The 16326-nt window shown below is 65.0% G+C and overlaps 2 protein-coding genes across 6 annotated transcripts in view; one reads left to right on the top strand and one right to left on the bottom strand.

Moving 5' to 3' along the window:
• Positions 1-1704: 1704 nt before the first annotated feature.
• Positions 1705-4815, top strand: RNF223 (ring finger protein 223). Its single transcript, XM_053920639.2, has 2 exons — positions 1705-2119; positions 3451-4815. The coding sequence occupies exons 1-2, from the start codon at positions 1985-1987 to the stop codon at positions 4282-4284; spliced, it is 969 nt and encodes a 322-aa protein (XP_053776614.1). The 5' UTR covers positions 1705-1984; the 3' UTR covers positions 4285-4815.
• A 5977-nt stretch (positions 4816-10792) lies between these two features.
• AGRN (agrin) overlaps positions 10793-16326 on the bottom strand; it is a 32145-nt gene continuing 26611 nt past the window's right edge. For 3 of the 5 annotated variants that reach the window (XM_053920073.1, XM_045190402.2, XM_053920075.2), the window contains 12 exons: positions 16043-16272; positions 15813-15947; positions 15543-15639; positions 15276-15440; positions 15086-15197; positions 14552-14668; positions 14283-14475; positions 14124-14211; positions 13331-13363; positions 12892-13116; positions 12418-12521; positions 10793-12126 (listed from right to left, as the gene is read on the bottom strand). In XM_053920073.1, coding sequence (XP_053776048.1) covers positions 11969-12126; positions 12418-12521; positions 12892-13116; positions 13331-13363; positions 14124-14211; positions 14283-14475; positions 14552-14668; positions 15086-15197; positions 15276-15440; positions 15543-15639; positions 15813-15947; positions 16043-16272 — 1657 coding nt within the window. In that variant the 3' untranslated portion in view covers positions 10793-11968. The remainder of the gene's footprint in view (positions 12127-12417; positions 12522-12891; positions 13117-13330; positions 13364-14123; positions 14212-14282; positions 14476-14551; positions 14669-15085; positions 15198-15275; positions 15441-15542; positions 15640-15812; positions 15948-16042; positions 16273-16326) is intronic. The other 2 variants (XM_024554872.3, XM_053920076.2) reach the window with 1 other exon arrangement.

Genomic DNA, 16326 nt, shown 5'->3' with positions numbered 1-16326 from the left:
GAGGACACGTGCAGCTGTGCATGTACAGGCACAGCTGTTCCCCAACAGGCTGGACAGTGAGGGGGTATGGGGACCGGGTGGGCTGGCCAGGCCCCAGCACCAGGGTCTGGCCCTGCCTCCTGTCCAGCAAGGCCTGGTCACCCCCCAGGGGACACATTCCTCACGTTTTCCTGTCCCTTTGACTCTGGGCACTGACTGTCCCCTGAGAAGCTCGAGTGACCTCAGAGAAATTCCCAGGAGCTCTCAGGATGGTGTCCTCAGAACAGAGGGACCAAGGACACTTCCTGGAGGCAGCACGTGACCCTGAGTCATAGTCCCCATGGGAACTCAGCCCTGTGGTGCACAGCTGGGCCAGGTCACGCTCCTGACACAGGAGCCCACCCTCCTCCGACTGAATTCCCACCCGTCTTTGAGCGCCCGCCCTTCTCTCTGCGTCCCCATCCCCCTTCTCTGGGCCCCCACCCAGAGAGGCATCTCTCATCAGGAATCGGAGACTCCCCTCTTGGGCACACAGAGGAGCTGGGGTCCCTTCCTGAGCCCAGGCCCTGCCTTCTCTACCTGCACTGCCCCCGCCCCTTGCAGTCCCCTTGCAGTCACCTGGCATCTTTGCCTCAGCCATCCACCTACCCCATCTCCCCACAGCTGGCTCCGCCTAGGCTCCCGTGCCCCCACTCACCTCCTGAAGCTGGTCTTCCTCTTGCTGATCTCTGACCTCTGTGGCCTCTCAGTGCTTCTCCTAGTGTTTTGGGGGCTGGGGGTCTCTGGGGGTCCTGGGCCACCCGCTGAAGTGGTCAGTGGGCACTTGCCAGGTGGGTGGGGGCAGCCTATGGGTATAAGGCAGGCCACACCAACCAGGCTGGACACCACTCCCCATGTCACCGAGTTCAACACCCCGTCCCACAGGTTCGACATTGGGGTCACCTCTCAGCAGCACGGGCCACCGCCCCGAGACCAGCTCAGACGCACACTGAGGTGCTGCGTGTGGCCAGGGGGTGGGCAGCCTGCCACGACTGCAGGGAGGGCCGGTCATCAGGTGTGGGGGCATCTCTGGCACGGGAGGGTTGTGAGGGGTGCAGTCCAGGCCCCTCCAGCACAGCCAGGACCCCATGCTGACTGATTGAAACCTCTTTCCTCCCCCAGGAAGATTTCCAGACCCCTCGGGCTGGGCAGGCTTCCTTGGGCTCCAGGGTCCCATGTGTGTGGCCCAGGGTGACCACAGCAGACACTGACCCCTAACATATCCTCCTGGCCCTCCTGGTCCCTGCCGCATCCTCACCTCTGACTCCACCCCTTGGGGGTCCTTGACCTCTCACTCTATTCCCTCCCTGCCCCCAAAGGCTTCAGCAGGTGGGGCCTGGGGCAGCAGAATCACAGGGTTGGGAGGGCCATGTATGTGAACACTGGGGTGGCACACGTGTGTGGATAGACGCATGTCAGTGGGTCATGTACATGAGTGGCGGGGGGCAGGAGAGGGGGCTGTGAGGGAGGGCATCAGCAGGACCACGGGGTATGATAAGTTGGGCTGAGATTGTGAGGGGGGGGGTTGGCAGCCCCCTAGGGGCTCAGGTGCCACCAGGGCCCCAAACAAGGTGGTGAGCTGATCTGTTTCTGGGGGGGCCACTCAGGCTTCACAGGGGCCACAGGGGGCGGTTTTACCCGCAGACCTGCCTAGACCGTGGAGGCCTACACTGACTGTGCCCCCAGCTCCACCCCAGGCTCTCACTTCTTACCTCTGACTCCCCGCCCTTTGCTGCCCAGCTTGTCAGGGAGAGGACAGGAGGCCAGCCAATCCCGAAGCCAAGGCCACACCCCTGACCAGCATGACCTGAGCATATAAATACACCTGCCAGGACTCACAGCCAGAGAACTCACACCTGTCTCAGCACTAGACACCTGGAAGAGCACACGTAAAACCCTGCACCCCACCCACCCGGAACACATCTGTGAGTCCAGGGCCATTGAGACAGCTGCTGTCAAGCAGCCCATGCAGGGACACCTGCCAGGTGAGCAGAGGCTGGGACACCCTGGAGGCAGGAGCGAGTGCTGCTTGGAGCCTCAGAGCCCGGCCGTGGCTGACCGGCAGGACCATGCCCCAGCTCCACTGACCCCCGCTCACCAGGTAAGGCCTGCTCAGCAGGCAGTTACCTCTCACCTGGAGAGGCTCAGGGTGGGGCAGCTCCTTGGGGGTGGGGCCTCAGGCCAAGGAACTGGTTCTGTGGGGTACACCGGCCTGGGGCAGGAGAGCCCACAGTCCCCTCGTGCCTGCCACCACTGCTGTCACCCGGATGCGGTGACATCTCAGGTCACGATGCGGGGGGCGCTCGTGACATCACAGTGATGTCACCATGACTCACGGCAGTCAGTCATGATGCAGCAACACACCCGCCTTCACGGCGTGCCACCGAGAAGTCACCCCACTGGCCCGCCTGGACTGACCAGAAAGTCAGGGCCAGGTCACCACTGGGGGCCTCCTGAGCTCCTCGGGGTCTTCCCAAGGCCCTGGTCTCCCGTGTCCACTCTGTGGCTGCCTGGGGTGGAGACCTGGGCCCAGTGGAGGGACAGGGCTGGGCAGGGCCCTAGTCAGCAGGCCAGTCACCTGAGCCTGGCCAGGGAGACAGAGACAGGGTCTCCCACAGAAACGGGGTGGGTCAGGAGGGCGCAGCTATGTGCTCTGCTGAGAGTGGACAGAGGGCCATCCATGTCCTGTCCCCTCAGTGGGCTGAGGGCTGGCACAGGGCCCTCATCACCAGCTAGATGAGCTGGCCCTTCAGGTTCAGGGCACAGCTGGAAGACAAACCCTCCTCGGGCCACCAGCCCCCACTGCTGCTCAGGCACCTCCCCCTCCCCTGTCTCCTGTGGACTGACCGGCTTGGCCCAGCCAGGCCTGGCACCTGGTCCTCACCCAGCTGCCTGACAACTGGGCGCCAGTACTGGGATCTGTGTGCAAACCCACTCCCCTAACCCAGGGCCATACCCACCTGGGAGAACCCATCTGTCGGCCGGTGACCTGGCTGAGTCTCCCCTCCTTCCAAGCTGCCTTTTCTGTCACACAACCTGGCCCAGCCTGGCGGAGCCCACATGTAAATAGTAACTGTTGTGGGCCATTGTCACTGTCACCTTTACCTCTGCCAGGGGGCATAGCCAGGTAGGGCCGAGCCAGCAAGAGGCGTCCACGGAGCTGTCAGCGTGACACTCCTGTGCCCAGGGCCCCGTTCTCAGACCCCACCTGGGCTGGTCAGGCCTGAGCACTTGCAATGCAACCCCTGCCTCAGCGAGGGAGGGGCTGGAGGGGGTGGAACCGGGGCACAGGTGGGACTTTCTGGAGGGGCCCGCAGGCAGGCAGTGCCCTTCCCGGGATCTTTGGGACTGGTGCCGGGCGAGAGAGAGTGACAGGCTGCCCTCAGAGGCAAGGGCAGCCCGTGGTCACGCACAGGCGTCTCTGTCCCGCAGCTCAGAGCCATGGCATCAGGCGAGCAGGTGTGGCACACAGCCATGCCACCCCCCAGCTGGAGCAGTGCCACAGCAACAGTGCCCAGGTCCCTCAGCTCGGCCAGCGGCCCCAGGTCTCCCGGCTCGGCCAGCGGCCCCAGGTCCCCTGGCTCAGTGTGCAGCCCCAGATCTCCCGGCACCCCTGGCTCAGAGAAGGTGGCCTCCCCGCTGGAGTGCTCCATCTGCTTCTCAGGTTATGACAACATCTTCAAGACACCCAAGGAGCTGTCCTGCACTCACGTCTTCTGCCTGGAGTGCCTGGCACGGCTGGCGGCTGCCCAGCCAACAAGCCAACCTGGCAGTGAGGCTGTGCCCTGCCCGTTCTGCCGACAGCCCACAGCTGTGCCCGCCACCGGGGCCCCCGGGCTGCGCACCAGCCGTCAGCTGCAGGCCAGGATGCCGGCACACCTGCGGCTGGAGGAGCCCGTCTGGTTGGAGGGCACCAAGCTGTGCTGCTGCCCCCAGCCCTCTGCACCTGGCCTCTCGGCCCCTGGCTTTGTGTGTGTAGATGTGGGCCTCAGCAAGCCCGCCGAGCCCGCCGCACCCACTCCCATCCCGGGCCCTGCCAGCCGCCGGGGCCGCCTGGCCCGCTGCTGGGCACGCTGCAGGGACTGGAGGCGCATGGCACTCGTCACGGCCCTGCTGCTGGTGCTCTTCTGCGTGGTGCTCTGGCCTGTGCATTGTGCGCTCAGGACCGGGAACCTGCACTGCCTGTCCCGGCCTCCTGCCAACACTGCCCCAGCCACTGTCACCTACGCAGCCACCTTCTCTCTTGGGCCTCTGGCTGACAACTAGGGCTGTCCCATGGCCACACGTGGGTTCCCAGCCCACCACTGGAGTTACGGGTGCAGCAGCTGTTGGGAGTCAGCTCCCCAGAACCCCAGAGGAGCCCCAACATCTCTGAGAACCCCATCTGGCTCACTGCCCCCATTCTGTGGGGCTGAGTCCAGATGGGGTGAACAAAAGGCTCCCCAAAGCGTCCAAGAATCACAGGCTCCTGTGAGCCCCAGGGAGCAACCCCCTTACTGCCATTGTGCAGCTGGGGAAACTGAGTCTCGGAGAGATGGCCTGGCCAGGCCCCTCCCTGCACACACCGAGAATCGCCCACAGGGCAGCCCCTCGTTGAGAAGGCGCACGTCATCCTTACTTTCACATTTCACCCATGGCTCCTTCCCCAGACCTTGCCCAGGCAGGGCTGGCCCCTACCGTTGGGTGGGGGTGCTGACCGTGCCCTGACAGGGGCACAGAGGGCAGTGGCTGGGAGCCAAGCCCTCCGGTGCCCATTCCGCTCTCCTCAGTTGTGCCTTTTTAAATAAATTGTTTTGTATCCACACTTGGTAAGGGGTCCTCACCTTGTGCGCCCTCCTCCCTGCACCACTGAGTCCCTCCCTCCAGAAAAGCCCACGGTCTCCCCCCACCCCCACAAGAGCCTCAGTCCAGAACACACCCCTACTAGAGCTGACTCCCAGGAGCCCCTAGGGCAGGTGGGCCCCAGGTGCTAGGGGGTGCAACTCCCGTCTCCTCCAGGCTGTGGACGGGCGGGAGCAGTTCTGGACTTGGCTGCCCCCTAGGTCCGTGAGGCTCCCCCAGGGAGGAGGGAAGGGCCTGAAGCACCTGGGGTAGGGAGGCCTTGGCCTAGTCCAGTGCCCTCTCTGGTCCTCAGCCACAGTCCTGCTGGAAGCCCGGACTGAAGGGCTGCAGAACCCCATGGCTCCCCAGGAACTGAGGACAGAAACAGAAGGCAACAGCCAGTGTGCCCTCACAACCCACAGACAGCAGGTCCCTCCAGCAGACCCTCCCTGGGCCTGGCTGGCGAAGCAGCAGCATCCTGCCAGCACCCCCCCCCGCCCCCCCAGCTGTCAGCCCCGGGAACCCTGCACCACTGGGTTGGCACGGCCAAGAGAGGCCAGGCCAGTTCTGGCTCTCAGCCTCCTCACCGCTCACCCCAAAACCCTGGGCTTCCTGCTCCACGCAGCCGGGCCTCTGCTGGGGTGGGGAGACCCTGGAGAAACTGGGCTGCCATGGGGACCCAAACGCACCCTTTCCCGGGCCCCAGCAATGACACAGAGTTGGGAACAGGGCATTTTACTGAGGACACCACAAAGCCCCAGGACCAGTGGGGATGGGACGGTGCGTGCACCACGGAGCACGTGACAGTGACACCGCACCCGTCACACAGCAGTGATGCGCACAGAGCCTCGCCCTCGCCACGGGCAGAGCCAGGAGCAGGAGGCTGGCATGCGGTCACCTGAGCACCTCGAACACTCCCTCACTCAACACGCATTTATGCACCTGTGACTGCAACGTCATGGCCTGGGCCCAGCAGGCACTGAGCCATCCCAGACCACAACGCTGTGGACAGGGCCGAGGGGCAGCTCTGAGGTGGGGATGGCAAGCATGGACTGGCCACCAGCTCACTGGGTACTTATGTCACAGGCCAACACTCAAACGTGGCACACAGGGTCACACGTGGTCACTGGTGGCCTCCCACACTGACACACCACAGCCCTGAAGCCCTGACCCCTCCACCCTCACCTGGGAGCCCCAGAAGGGACTGGGACACCAGGGTCTCCCAACTGTCCCTCCGCATTTCCAGGCGTCCAGGCCACATAGGCAGGGTCAGGCGAGCAGGCTCCGCGACAAGCTCCACGCTATCGTTCTAAACACAGTCCCTTCCAAGAATGCGGAGGCCGGCCTTCTTGGGCTCTGGGCCTCCTCGCAAGGCTCCAGCCACGCCCGGCGCGGGCACGCGGGCCCCTCACGTCCTGAGACGCAGCAGGTCCTCGCCCCCGCCACGGGAGGTCTCCGGGGATCCTGAGGGCCAAGACCCGGTTCCGTGGGTCTGCGCACACACACCCAAGCCACGCCCCCGCGGCCTCCGGGCCCGGGCAGGGACACCGCCCGGCCCCCACGCGGGATCCCGGCCTGGTCCTATTCCCTGATGTCCCCACTCACGCCGCAGGGGCTCACGCGGCGCGGGTCTCGGTGCCGCGCTCTTTCAAGAGCTTACGCAGGGGGCGAGGCCGCTGGTCACGTGGTGATGCCCCGCAGGCCTCGCCCCGGACAGGCCCCGCCCCCGCCTTCCCGCGCAGGCGCAGCTGCTCGCCCTGGAAGTACCGCGGTAGCGCCAGGTGCACCAACACGTGCTGTGCTTAGGTCTGCGCTATCCGCCAGCGCTGCCGCCGCCTCCGCTGGGTCGTCTTAGGGACGTCGATGTCGCCGACGAGCCCTGGGAACCAGCGTGCTCAAAGTTGTGCCGGGGCGACAAGGTGGGGCGGGGCTAGGCATCAGAGGCGGAGCCAATGGGAGGAGTGGGGCGGAGGGGCAGGGTGGAGCTAGGTCGGAAGCTGCGGCTCACCTTGCCTTCGGATGACGCCCACCAGGATGTCAATCACGACCACGGTGCCACCGCGTCCAATGCCGGCGCTGTGCGGACCGACCTGGATGCCTGCGGCGATTCGCAGGACGAAGCCGTGGCCCTGTCCTGGGTTGGACCTGCAATGCCCGTGTGGCCTTGCCCCGCCTCCGGTCGCACCTGTGCCGCGCGGCCCCGCCCCCCGCTCCCCGGTTGCACCTGCAGTGACCGCCGTGGGCCCGCCGGCCCCTGGCGCGGTTCTCTGGGCCCAGTTCACCTCTTCCAGGAAGCCGAGGACTCCAGCGGGCCCCGTGGGGACCCCGTGGTTGGGCCAGCTGAGGTACTGGTAATGCTTGCTTCCCTGTGCGTGGCAGAGACTCCAGGACAGGGCCAGCTGGTGAGTGCCCATCTAGGACTTTCTGGGCAGTTCCCAGGTGAGGCCGGCCACCGAGTCAGAGCGGGTGCTGCAGTGGCCCCGGGGTGGGAGAGGTGCAGGGGATAAATCGGGAGGAGGCAAGCTGAGTCCAGGAGTGATCAGTAGGGCCAAGGCTGAGCTGGAGGGGTTGGAGTTCAGATGGGGTTCAGGCTTGGGGGTGAGGGAGCACAGATGACTCCTGGTGGCTCAGCTGCCTGGGAAAAGGAGCAGATTTTGGGGACAGTGAGTTCTGTTTGGGGTGAGGGGTCTGCGGGACCTCCACCCCCATAGAAGAAGGGTCCATGCCAGGGACAGACAGGGGCAGTACTAGTAAGTCAAGGAGACCGATGCTGCTGAGATGGCCCAAGAAGAGACTGTGGATGCCACGTGTGTGTGAGGCCACCCTGGAGTCGGGTGTCTGGGGCCTGTGAAGACTGCCCAACAGAGCCCAGGCCAGGGCTGTGCCCACTGAGCTGAGGGACAGCGGAGCCAGCAAGGCCAGTGGGGTAGGTGGAGCCAGGTAGGACCCTCCTCACCCCAGGGCAGACCTGAGGCTCTGGCTCCGAATGTCCCGTTGCCCTCAAGGCTCACCTGGTGTGGCTGTCACGCCTGATGCTCCTGCACAGCAGCCCGAGGCCTGGCAGTCAGTCGTGCCCCACCCACGTGTCCAGCCGTACTCTGGGCTGCCCTCAGCCCTGGCCAGTTTCGGAAACACTTGTTCTGGGGTGGGGGGTGCACTGTATCAACGGTGCTAGAAGACCACCAGCACCCCTGTCCCTGTACCCTGCAGGGACACACATGCCCGTGAATACTTGGGGGCTCTCGAGGGCCCTCCCCACTCCCCAGAGCTTCCTGAAGATGTGGACCAGCTGCCATCACAAGTCCAGATAAACTCACAGGACAAGCCTGCCCTCCCACCCGGCCTCACTGCACTCCCTGATGGCCACGATGACAAGCGTGTTCTTGGTGCACCATGGTCCAGGCGGCAGACACTGATCTGCAGACAGCCCTGGGTGGCAGTGTCCACCTTGCCCAGTCCATGGCCTGGCTTCTCCTCTGGGTCACTCTGGAAGGGGATGGGGTCAGCTGCCAGCTGTTTCCAGGAAGACAGAACAAGTGCACGTCAGTGCGAAGGACATGCAAAGACCATGCAAAGACGCCCCAGGTGGCTCACACACAGTCCCTTCCACCATAGGCTAGGGAGGCGCTTAGAAGCAATGTTCTTTTAGTCCAGCTCCCCTGAGGATGCCTGCCTTGGGGACTGCCACACCTCCTCCCCCCAAACACCTACTGTCCTGCCAAGGTCCACAGCCTGGGGCCCTGGCTCTCCTAGGGGCAGCAGGCCAGGCCCAGCTGCCTCAGGCACACCCATGCCCAGGTAGCTGGCACTCATGTAGTCGGCTCCAGGCATGCTGCCGTCCACACCATGCAGGACAGCACAGGTGGCGTCACCTGGGAGGGGAAGGTGCCACTTAGGTCTCCAGGTGAGCAAGGGGCCCTGAGTGTGCAAGAGGGAGCCACACACTTGTGGTGGGAAATGGCCCCTGTCCCCACCCCGAGGCCCCACCAGGGAAGGGTGTTGTATGGACTCGGGCTTGTTCTCTGGCCACTGCCCCCCCCTGGACACACAAGCTGGTATCCCTGCAGCTGCAGCACCTGGCAGGATGAGGTGGCTTCAGCCACAGCTGACTCTTCCCTGGAGCCTGCAATACCACCCCCCCCCCCCCCGAAGCCCTGCTTGGCCTTCTCTCAACGTCCATGGCCTGTCTGAGCTCTCCCACATAGCTCTGGATGCTGATCCTCATGGCCTTGAGGGGCTGGCAGGGACAGGCCTGTGTCCAAGCTTAGGAGTGTCCCACAGTGTCCTCTCAGGGCAGCTGCCTGGGCCCACCCCCTGCCTCTTGGCTGCCCTGCCCTCAACCATCCCGTGCCCTTTTCCCTAGGCGGGGCTGTGCTGGTGTCCCTTGAGCCCCCAGGAGAACAGCCCACTCTGGATCCCCAGGTTCACGTGCGGGGGGGCACACCTGTTTCAGGGGCACCACAGGCCCCGACTTCCCTATATGGGGTTCTCCTTGTAGAGCTTGACCAGTTCACTGAGAGAGTGGGAACTCTCCCCGCCTCCCAGCCCCTGACATCGTACTTCCTGACTGGTTGTGGGGGTGGGGGTGAGGGGCCTGGGCACCACTGCCCCTGGGAGTCACACCCACACCCTGGCTGCCGCCTCCTATCTGGGAGCAGATCATAATGTGGGTGACAGGTGGCCAGTGGTGTGCTTGGTCCAGCTGCTGTGTGAGCACAGACAGCGCAAAGTCCCCAGGCTTCTGCTGGCCCCCACACCAGGAAGCCACCCCTGCAACCACCTGACCCAGGGCAGGAGGTGGGTGCACAGGTGGGACTGGGGGTCACGGTCTGGCCAGGTGAGGGGCACAGAACCCACATATGGCCAGAAAGCTCACAGACGGAGACAGACCCACACAGACCTCAGGGCCCAGGCAGCAGCCCACCCAGGCCAGCCATTATCTGCCCCGCCCACCTCTGACACTCTCCTACCCCAGAGCCCTAAGAGTAGGCAGGTTCTGTAGGGCCTGGGGCAGCCACCAGGTGGCAGTCTGGTCCTCAGTAAGGAGGGGAGGGAGCCTCCCCAGACCGGCCTCACTCCCATTCCCTTGCAGATGCACCCTCAGGCCTGAGTGGGGAATCCGAGGCTGGAAGAACTGAATCACCCCATACCACCAGCCAGGAGGGAGGGGTGAGGCTGGCTGCAGGTGAGCACCCCCATGTGGAGCTGTACCAGCTCAGCCAGCATCCACACAGGCCATAATAAGTCACCTGTGCTCTGGATCTTGCTGTGGGCCAACTCCTCGTGGCACTGGGAAGTTTGGGGGGGGGGGCCACTCCCACTGTCACCACCCTCAGCTTCCAGAACTGTCCCTGGGCTCTTTCCGGTCTCTGCCAGGAATGACCAAGGCCAAGCCCAGGCCCCTGTCCAGCCAGTGTGCACACTGGGTGGTGGGCACCCCTTGATGCGCACTCACCCCCAGCACCTGCCTGGGGCTACAGGTGCTGGGGGTCAGGGCCCCTGTAACAGCTCCCCCTAGGTTCCACAGGGCAGCTTGGGGAGCCCAGGGAGAAACACTTCTCTTAGAGGGTCAGGGTGCCAGGGAGGAGGCCACACAACCTTCCTTTCCTACTTCTGGTTTGAGGCTCACAGCTGCGCTTCCTAGGCCACCACTCCAGCCTCCTGATGAGGGTCTCCCAACAGGGCCAAAGGTGGACCAACCCGAGTCAGTGGAAAGGGTCCCCTGCCCCCCCTCAGGCAGTGCAGTAGGGGTAATGCTGCAAAGCCACCCCAAAGGAGGCTACTTGGGGTTCCGCCTGCACAGGCCCTACCTCACCGGCTCCCTGTGACTTCACGCAGGAGGCCCCCTCCCCGGTGCAGGACCTCCTCCACCAGGAGCCACATAAGGGCACTTGAGGCCTGCACCCCATCAAGAAGCTGAAAGGCCACCAGCGGGGCAGATGCAAGCACCTCCTGACGTGTTCAGACTTTTATTTCACGGTGATTGACACAGACACAGACTGGAGTTAGTAATGTGACGTTCGGGCCCCTTCAGCCCTTGGGCCAAACAGCCCAGGGCAGGCCCAGCTGTGGGAGCTGGGACGCCACCCCACCAGTGAACGGGTGCGGACCTTGAGCGGAGGTGGGGCAGGGCCAGGTGAGACGCAGTGTTACAGTTTAAGGCATTTCTGGCCTCACAGCCGTCCCTGCCATGCCTGCACCTGCCTCTTGGCCTCGGTCAGATACCCCGCCTACCCCTGGTCATCCTTGAACGAGGACAACTGCCCCTCACACCAGAACCGGAGGGTTTGCTGTGCATCGCCCTCAGCTGCTCTCGGGCCAAGGTGACAGCCCACCACCCCAGATGCCAAATAAAAGCAATGGCGTTAGGAACTGTGGTTGGTGGTCCCCTGGACATCTGTCCTGTAGAGGGGGATGCTGGCTGCCCAGGCAACGAACATCACCTACACCACAGTGGCCCACTGCCTCTCAGGGTTCCTCATGGGGCCTGAGGTGTCGGGGAGGGGACACAGCCACGTCCAAGGTGGCTGAGTGGGTGAGCAGGGCCAGATGAGGGTTAGGGCCCTGGAACAGGCCTGGGCCTGGCCTCTGCTCTCCAGCACCCTAGGACTGGTAGACACAGCTTGGGGGCGGCAGGTGGCGCCGTGTGGTCCCAAAGGTAACGTCATTTCTAAGTCACAGTATTGGCACAGGAGGCCCAGGAGGGGCCAGTCAGGTGGGAGGCTAGTCCTGGGGAGCCTGGCCCACTCACAGCGGGACAAGGACCAGCTCAGTGGAGGCCTGGGAGGGTCCCCTTCAACCCCGGCAGCAGCTTCCCCTCTGGGGACATGCGCCTCGCCAAATGGAGCCTCGCCGGCAGAGTGCGGTGTGTGGGTCGGCCCACTGGCAGGGAGTACGGCAGGGGACGCTGGGAGGAGGTGGTGGGCGGGATGCGTCCTGAGGCGGAGCCATGCACTCAGTGCTGCCCCATCGGTCCAAGTGAGTCTCTGAAGCTCACCCGCCCGGACGGGAGGGGGGCCGGGCCTGGAGTCCTTCCAGCCAAAACGTAGGCAAGAAAATCATATCAAAAAAGCAATGAGTGTACAAAAATATAAAAGGATTGCAGCAGGTGGCAGCGGCTGTGGTGGGCTCACGGCGCGGGACAGGGCTGCAGCTCCGGCTTGGTGACGGCGTCCTCCAGCAGGTGCAGGGCTCGCCGCCCCACCACCACGTCCCGCAGGCAGCCCACGAAGCCCGTGCTGTAGGCCTTGGGCAGGCCGGGGCCCACAGGCAGTTTCCCCAATCCCCCTGCAGGACAAACACAGGAAGGCCACCCTGTGACTCCGATGGGCAGGCCAGATGCTGGTAGGCGGACCAGGTGACTAGTAGACAGGCTGTCGCCTCCTGGACCCACCCCACCCTGGCAGCTAACTGCAGGGGCTAAGAGAGCAGGGGACAGGGCCCTAACCCTGGCTGGCCCGTCTGCTGCTAAGTGGGGTTGATTCAGGTGCCACTCTCAGTGCTGGCCCCAGCGGATGGGGTTTGCCCCCCCGAGATTCTGAGAGGGGCCCCTCCCCTGGCCCCTCTCCCCTCACTCACCCAGCCACAGGGCTCCGTCTGTGTCCAGCTGTGTGGAGCCCAGAGGGGAGGAGCCAGTCACAGGGGCTTCGTTGCCCACCTGAAGGGAGCCTTCCCTTTGCTCCCTGGAGAAGTGGACAGGGTGAGACCCTCGGGTGAGGGCCCACCCTGCCGCCTCCAGGTCCCGAGCCCCATCCAGTGTCACCCCAGGGCTGGCACTGACCCTTAGGAGAGTGCCTGGTGGCCAGGGCAGGGGGTGTCACATGGGTTCAATTTTGCTGGAAGGGATGGCAGGCTCAGACCAGAGGGACATGTCCCCAAACAGCAAGGGTCCCCTTTTCAGATCAGAGGTTCCCTGACCATAACTGCTCTGTCCTCTTGTCCCTCCCCATCCCTAGCTGTGACCTCGGGTCAGACAGTGGGCCCTGCCCTCCACCAGTGACCCAGCACACCCTGGAGGAGCAGGTCCAGGCGTGCCCTGGGCTCCCGGCTGACCTGTGCGCCCGGACCCGCAGCCAGCGGTTGGTGTTGACCGGCACGGTGGAGCGCAACACCACGGGCTGGGAGCCCAGGTCGTAGGCCAGCTGCAGGCGCCCACCCACGATGGCCAGGGCAATGTAGTCGGCCCGCTCCGCGGCCTTGCCGCTCCACAGCACCAGCCCCTGCGTGGCCTCGGTGCGCAGGCTCAACTCGAAGTGGTCGCTCTGCAGCGCCTTCTCGCTGGGGGGCAGAGGGCTGGTCAGGGCCTCCCGGAGGGCGGCGGGGAATGGGGTGGGCAAGGCAGGTGGGCACACGCCAACACTGGGGCAGATGGACGAGGACGGACAGTGGGGGGCAGGGCCAGACCGGCGGACACGGAAGGACAGCTCAGCAGAGACAGAGCAGGGGCGACGACAGGCAGGCAGACAGCAGGGCCAGGGCGGTACATGCTCACCTACGAAGGGCCCCGGAACCCGGCGCTTCAGGGCTTAGAAGCAGGAAGAGAGGGAGGCGGTAGGTGAGCAGGGGACAGACGGGGCAGTGCAGGGTGGGGCCCTGCAGCAGCCCTCCCTACGTCCCCTTGCCAACCGTGGGAGACAGGAGCAGCAAGCATCCTCGGAAGACACGGAGGACCCGGGCCATCCGTTCCACCCACCGCAGAGCCCCGGCAATGACACATGTGCAGCACCCATGTGCAGACACAGAGCTGGTGGGCACGGCCCCGGCCCAGCACTCAAGAGGCGAGCCTTGAGGTGGTAAGCATGGAGACTGAGGGCTCCTCGCTGGGAGAGGCCCTGGATGTCCCAGCACACACGTGCAACCAAACACACGTGCACGCGGACACGGAAGCTCACACGAGAGCAGTGGCTGAAAGGGTGGATGGGGGACCACCCTTCAGCACGCACCCGGGGCCTCATGCAGCACAAATAGCCCCAGCCCCATCCTGCCTCTGGGAGGGAAGTTCTGCCTCTGCCCCGGCTGGCGAGGAGCAGAGAATGGGAGAGTGAGTGACAGAGAAGGTGGAGGGGGGGCCCAGGCTACTTACGCCGGGATCTCATTGGTCAGTTCGCTTGGAAACAAAGAGACAGAAATGGTGAGAGGGAGGAGGGTGCAGGAGGGCGGTGGGCAGGCACAGCAGGGCCTGCCCTTCCTGGCCACGGAGCGGAGGCGGATGCAGCACGGCCAGGGTCTCCCCCGCACAGGTGCAGACAAGACCAGACACAGCCGAGGGCAGAGGGGTGCGTTACCTCTCCGTCACGGCATTGAGGTACTCAATGTAGGTCCGTCCATCAAAGGCCAGTGCGTCGAGGTCCCCTGCCGACTTCTCCATCAGCCCTGAGAGAGAGTCGGGGTGAGGGAGGGCCTCGAGGGCCCCGGTGCAGCCTCCGCCGGCGGGCAGTGCTCACCCGTCTCGCAGTGCGGCCCTGAGAAGCCCCCGGGGCACAGGCACTCGTAGGAGGCCCCCCGGGGCAGGCAGGAGGCCCCGCTGAGGCAGGGGTGTCCCGAGGCCTGGGTGCACGGGTGGTCCACAAAGGAGGAGACGCCCACTGCCTGCACCACGTGCTCCTGGGTCAGCAGCTGGTGGCCTTTCAGAGAGACCTGGGGGGGACGGGGGAATGAGACCCACAGTCCTGCCTTCCATCCTCCCTGCCACTGCAGCCCCTCCACCACGTACCAGCTGGATGACGCCATCAAAGCCAGAGGAAACTGCGGCGGCCCGGGCCAGCTTGCTGAAGTCAGGAGCCCCACCCAGGTAGAGTGGCTCCTTCAGGTTGAGGACGGTGTGCGACACCTGGGGGGAGGTGCTGGGTGAGCTGCTGTGGAGCTGCCCACCGGGCAGGCACAGGACGCGGCGCCCGCCAGGGCCCCCCTCGCCCTCTGGCCTATCTACCAGGCGGAGTTAATCACACGGACGCGGCCGACGTGGGGCTTAGCGGCCGGGATGGGCGCTACCCTAGGGATAGGGGCAGCAGAAGGCGGTGCGCAGGGAGACTGGTACCTTTCGGGATTTCTGACATCCGAGGAGCGGGGTGGGGGTTGCAGAGCGAGGCCAGAGAGCAGAGAGCAGAGAGAGGCACAGGACAGACGGGAGAGAAAACAGTTCAGTGAGAGCCGTGCGGTGGGGCTGCCACACCGTCCAGGAGGAGGAGGAGGAGGAGGAGGTGGAGGAGGAAGAGGAGGAGGGAGGCCCATGGCCAGAGACACTCACCGGGGACTCCCCCTGCACACGGGGCCCGGCATTGACACGCATTGCGCCCTTACGGCCGTTTCGCTCCAGGAAGACCCTGGTCCAGGTGCCCAGGGCCACTGGCTCCTTGCTCCTGGAGAGGAAGGGGCACCGTGAGCCCCTCTGCCTGCCTGGGGCCCCAGCCTTGTCCCCCGCCCCCACACCTGCGCACCTGATGACTGCGGCCCCCTTGCCCAGGTCATAGCGGAACTCCAGGTGGCCGTCTCGCAGTGCCAGTGACACAAAGTCCCCTGTGCCGTCTGTCTTCTGCCCGTTGTACAGGAGGAGGCCGCTGGCGCCCCGGGCCAGGAACACCACCTCCAGCGCCATCTTCTCCCTGGGGTCATGTGGAGTCAGGTGGGTGGGGGGGGGCCCAGTGATGCCCAGGGGACTGCCTCCTCCCTCCACCCCACTGACCCCTCCCCTGCCCCCCACTGACCCCAAGTCCCGCTCAAAAGTGTGCAGGCCTTTCAGCTCCAGGTAGGAGAAGCCACTGAAGTCAGCCAGGAAGGGCCGGGGAGCATTCTGTGCTGAGACTGTGGAGGATGGGACAGGGGTCACATCAGGTGCTGGGCCCTGATGTGGGGTCCCCTGCACCCCCACCATGCTGTGATCCCCTGGCCTGAAGGCCAACCCTAACTCCAAGCAGAACCCAAACCCAAACGCTTGACCCAGCCCTCCTCCCTGCCTTGAGGCCCGGCGCCCCCACCTGTCTGGCAGAGTGTGCCCCCTCGGCCCAGGGGGCACTCGCACCCGGCCTCACCCCCTGGCAGCACGCGGCAGGGGGCTGCCCCTTGGCAGGGGTTTGGCTCACAGGGGCTCTTCTCCTCCGCACAGGTTGGGCCTGGAGAGAGACAGGATGGGGTCCCAGGAGGCTGGAGTCCCTGCCCCCAGTTACACAGGTGTTCCCTGAGCACCCAGCCCAGGCCCCGTCCTCACCGAAGCGGCCGGGAGGGCACTGACAGTGGAACATGCCGGCCTCCAGGGCCTGGCACGGGGCGCCCCCGAGGCAGGGGCTGGGCAGGCAGGGGTGGGCCCCGCACTCGCCCACTCGGGAGCTTCTGGTAGCAGCCCCTGGCCAGTTGCTGAGCTCTAAGCGCTGGTTGTTGACGTCCAGCAGGCGGATGCAGCCCCTGAGGCCAACGCTGACAGAGGTCCGCTCGAGCACCCTGTGCCAGGATGAGGGTCAGGGGTCAGGACTGCTCCCCATCTCCCCCTTTTGG

This window comes from Desmodus rotundus, chromosome 3 (genome assembly GCF_022682495.2).
Source record: "Desmodus rotundus isolate HL8 chromosome 3, HLdesRot8A.1, whole genome shotgun sequence".
NCBI classification, from domain to species: domain Eukaryota; kingdom Metazoa; phylum Chordata; class Mammalia; order Chiroptera; family Phyllostomidae; genus Desmodus; species Desmodus rotundus.
This window is presented reverse-complemented; position numbering and strand designations above follow the sequence as displayed.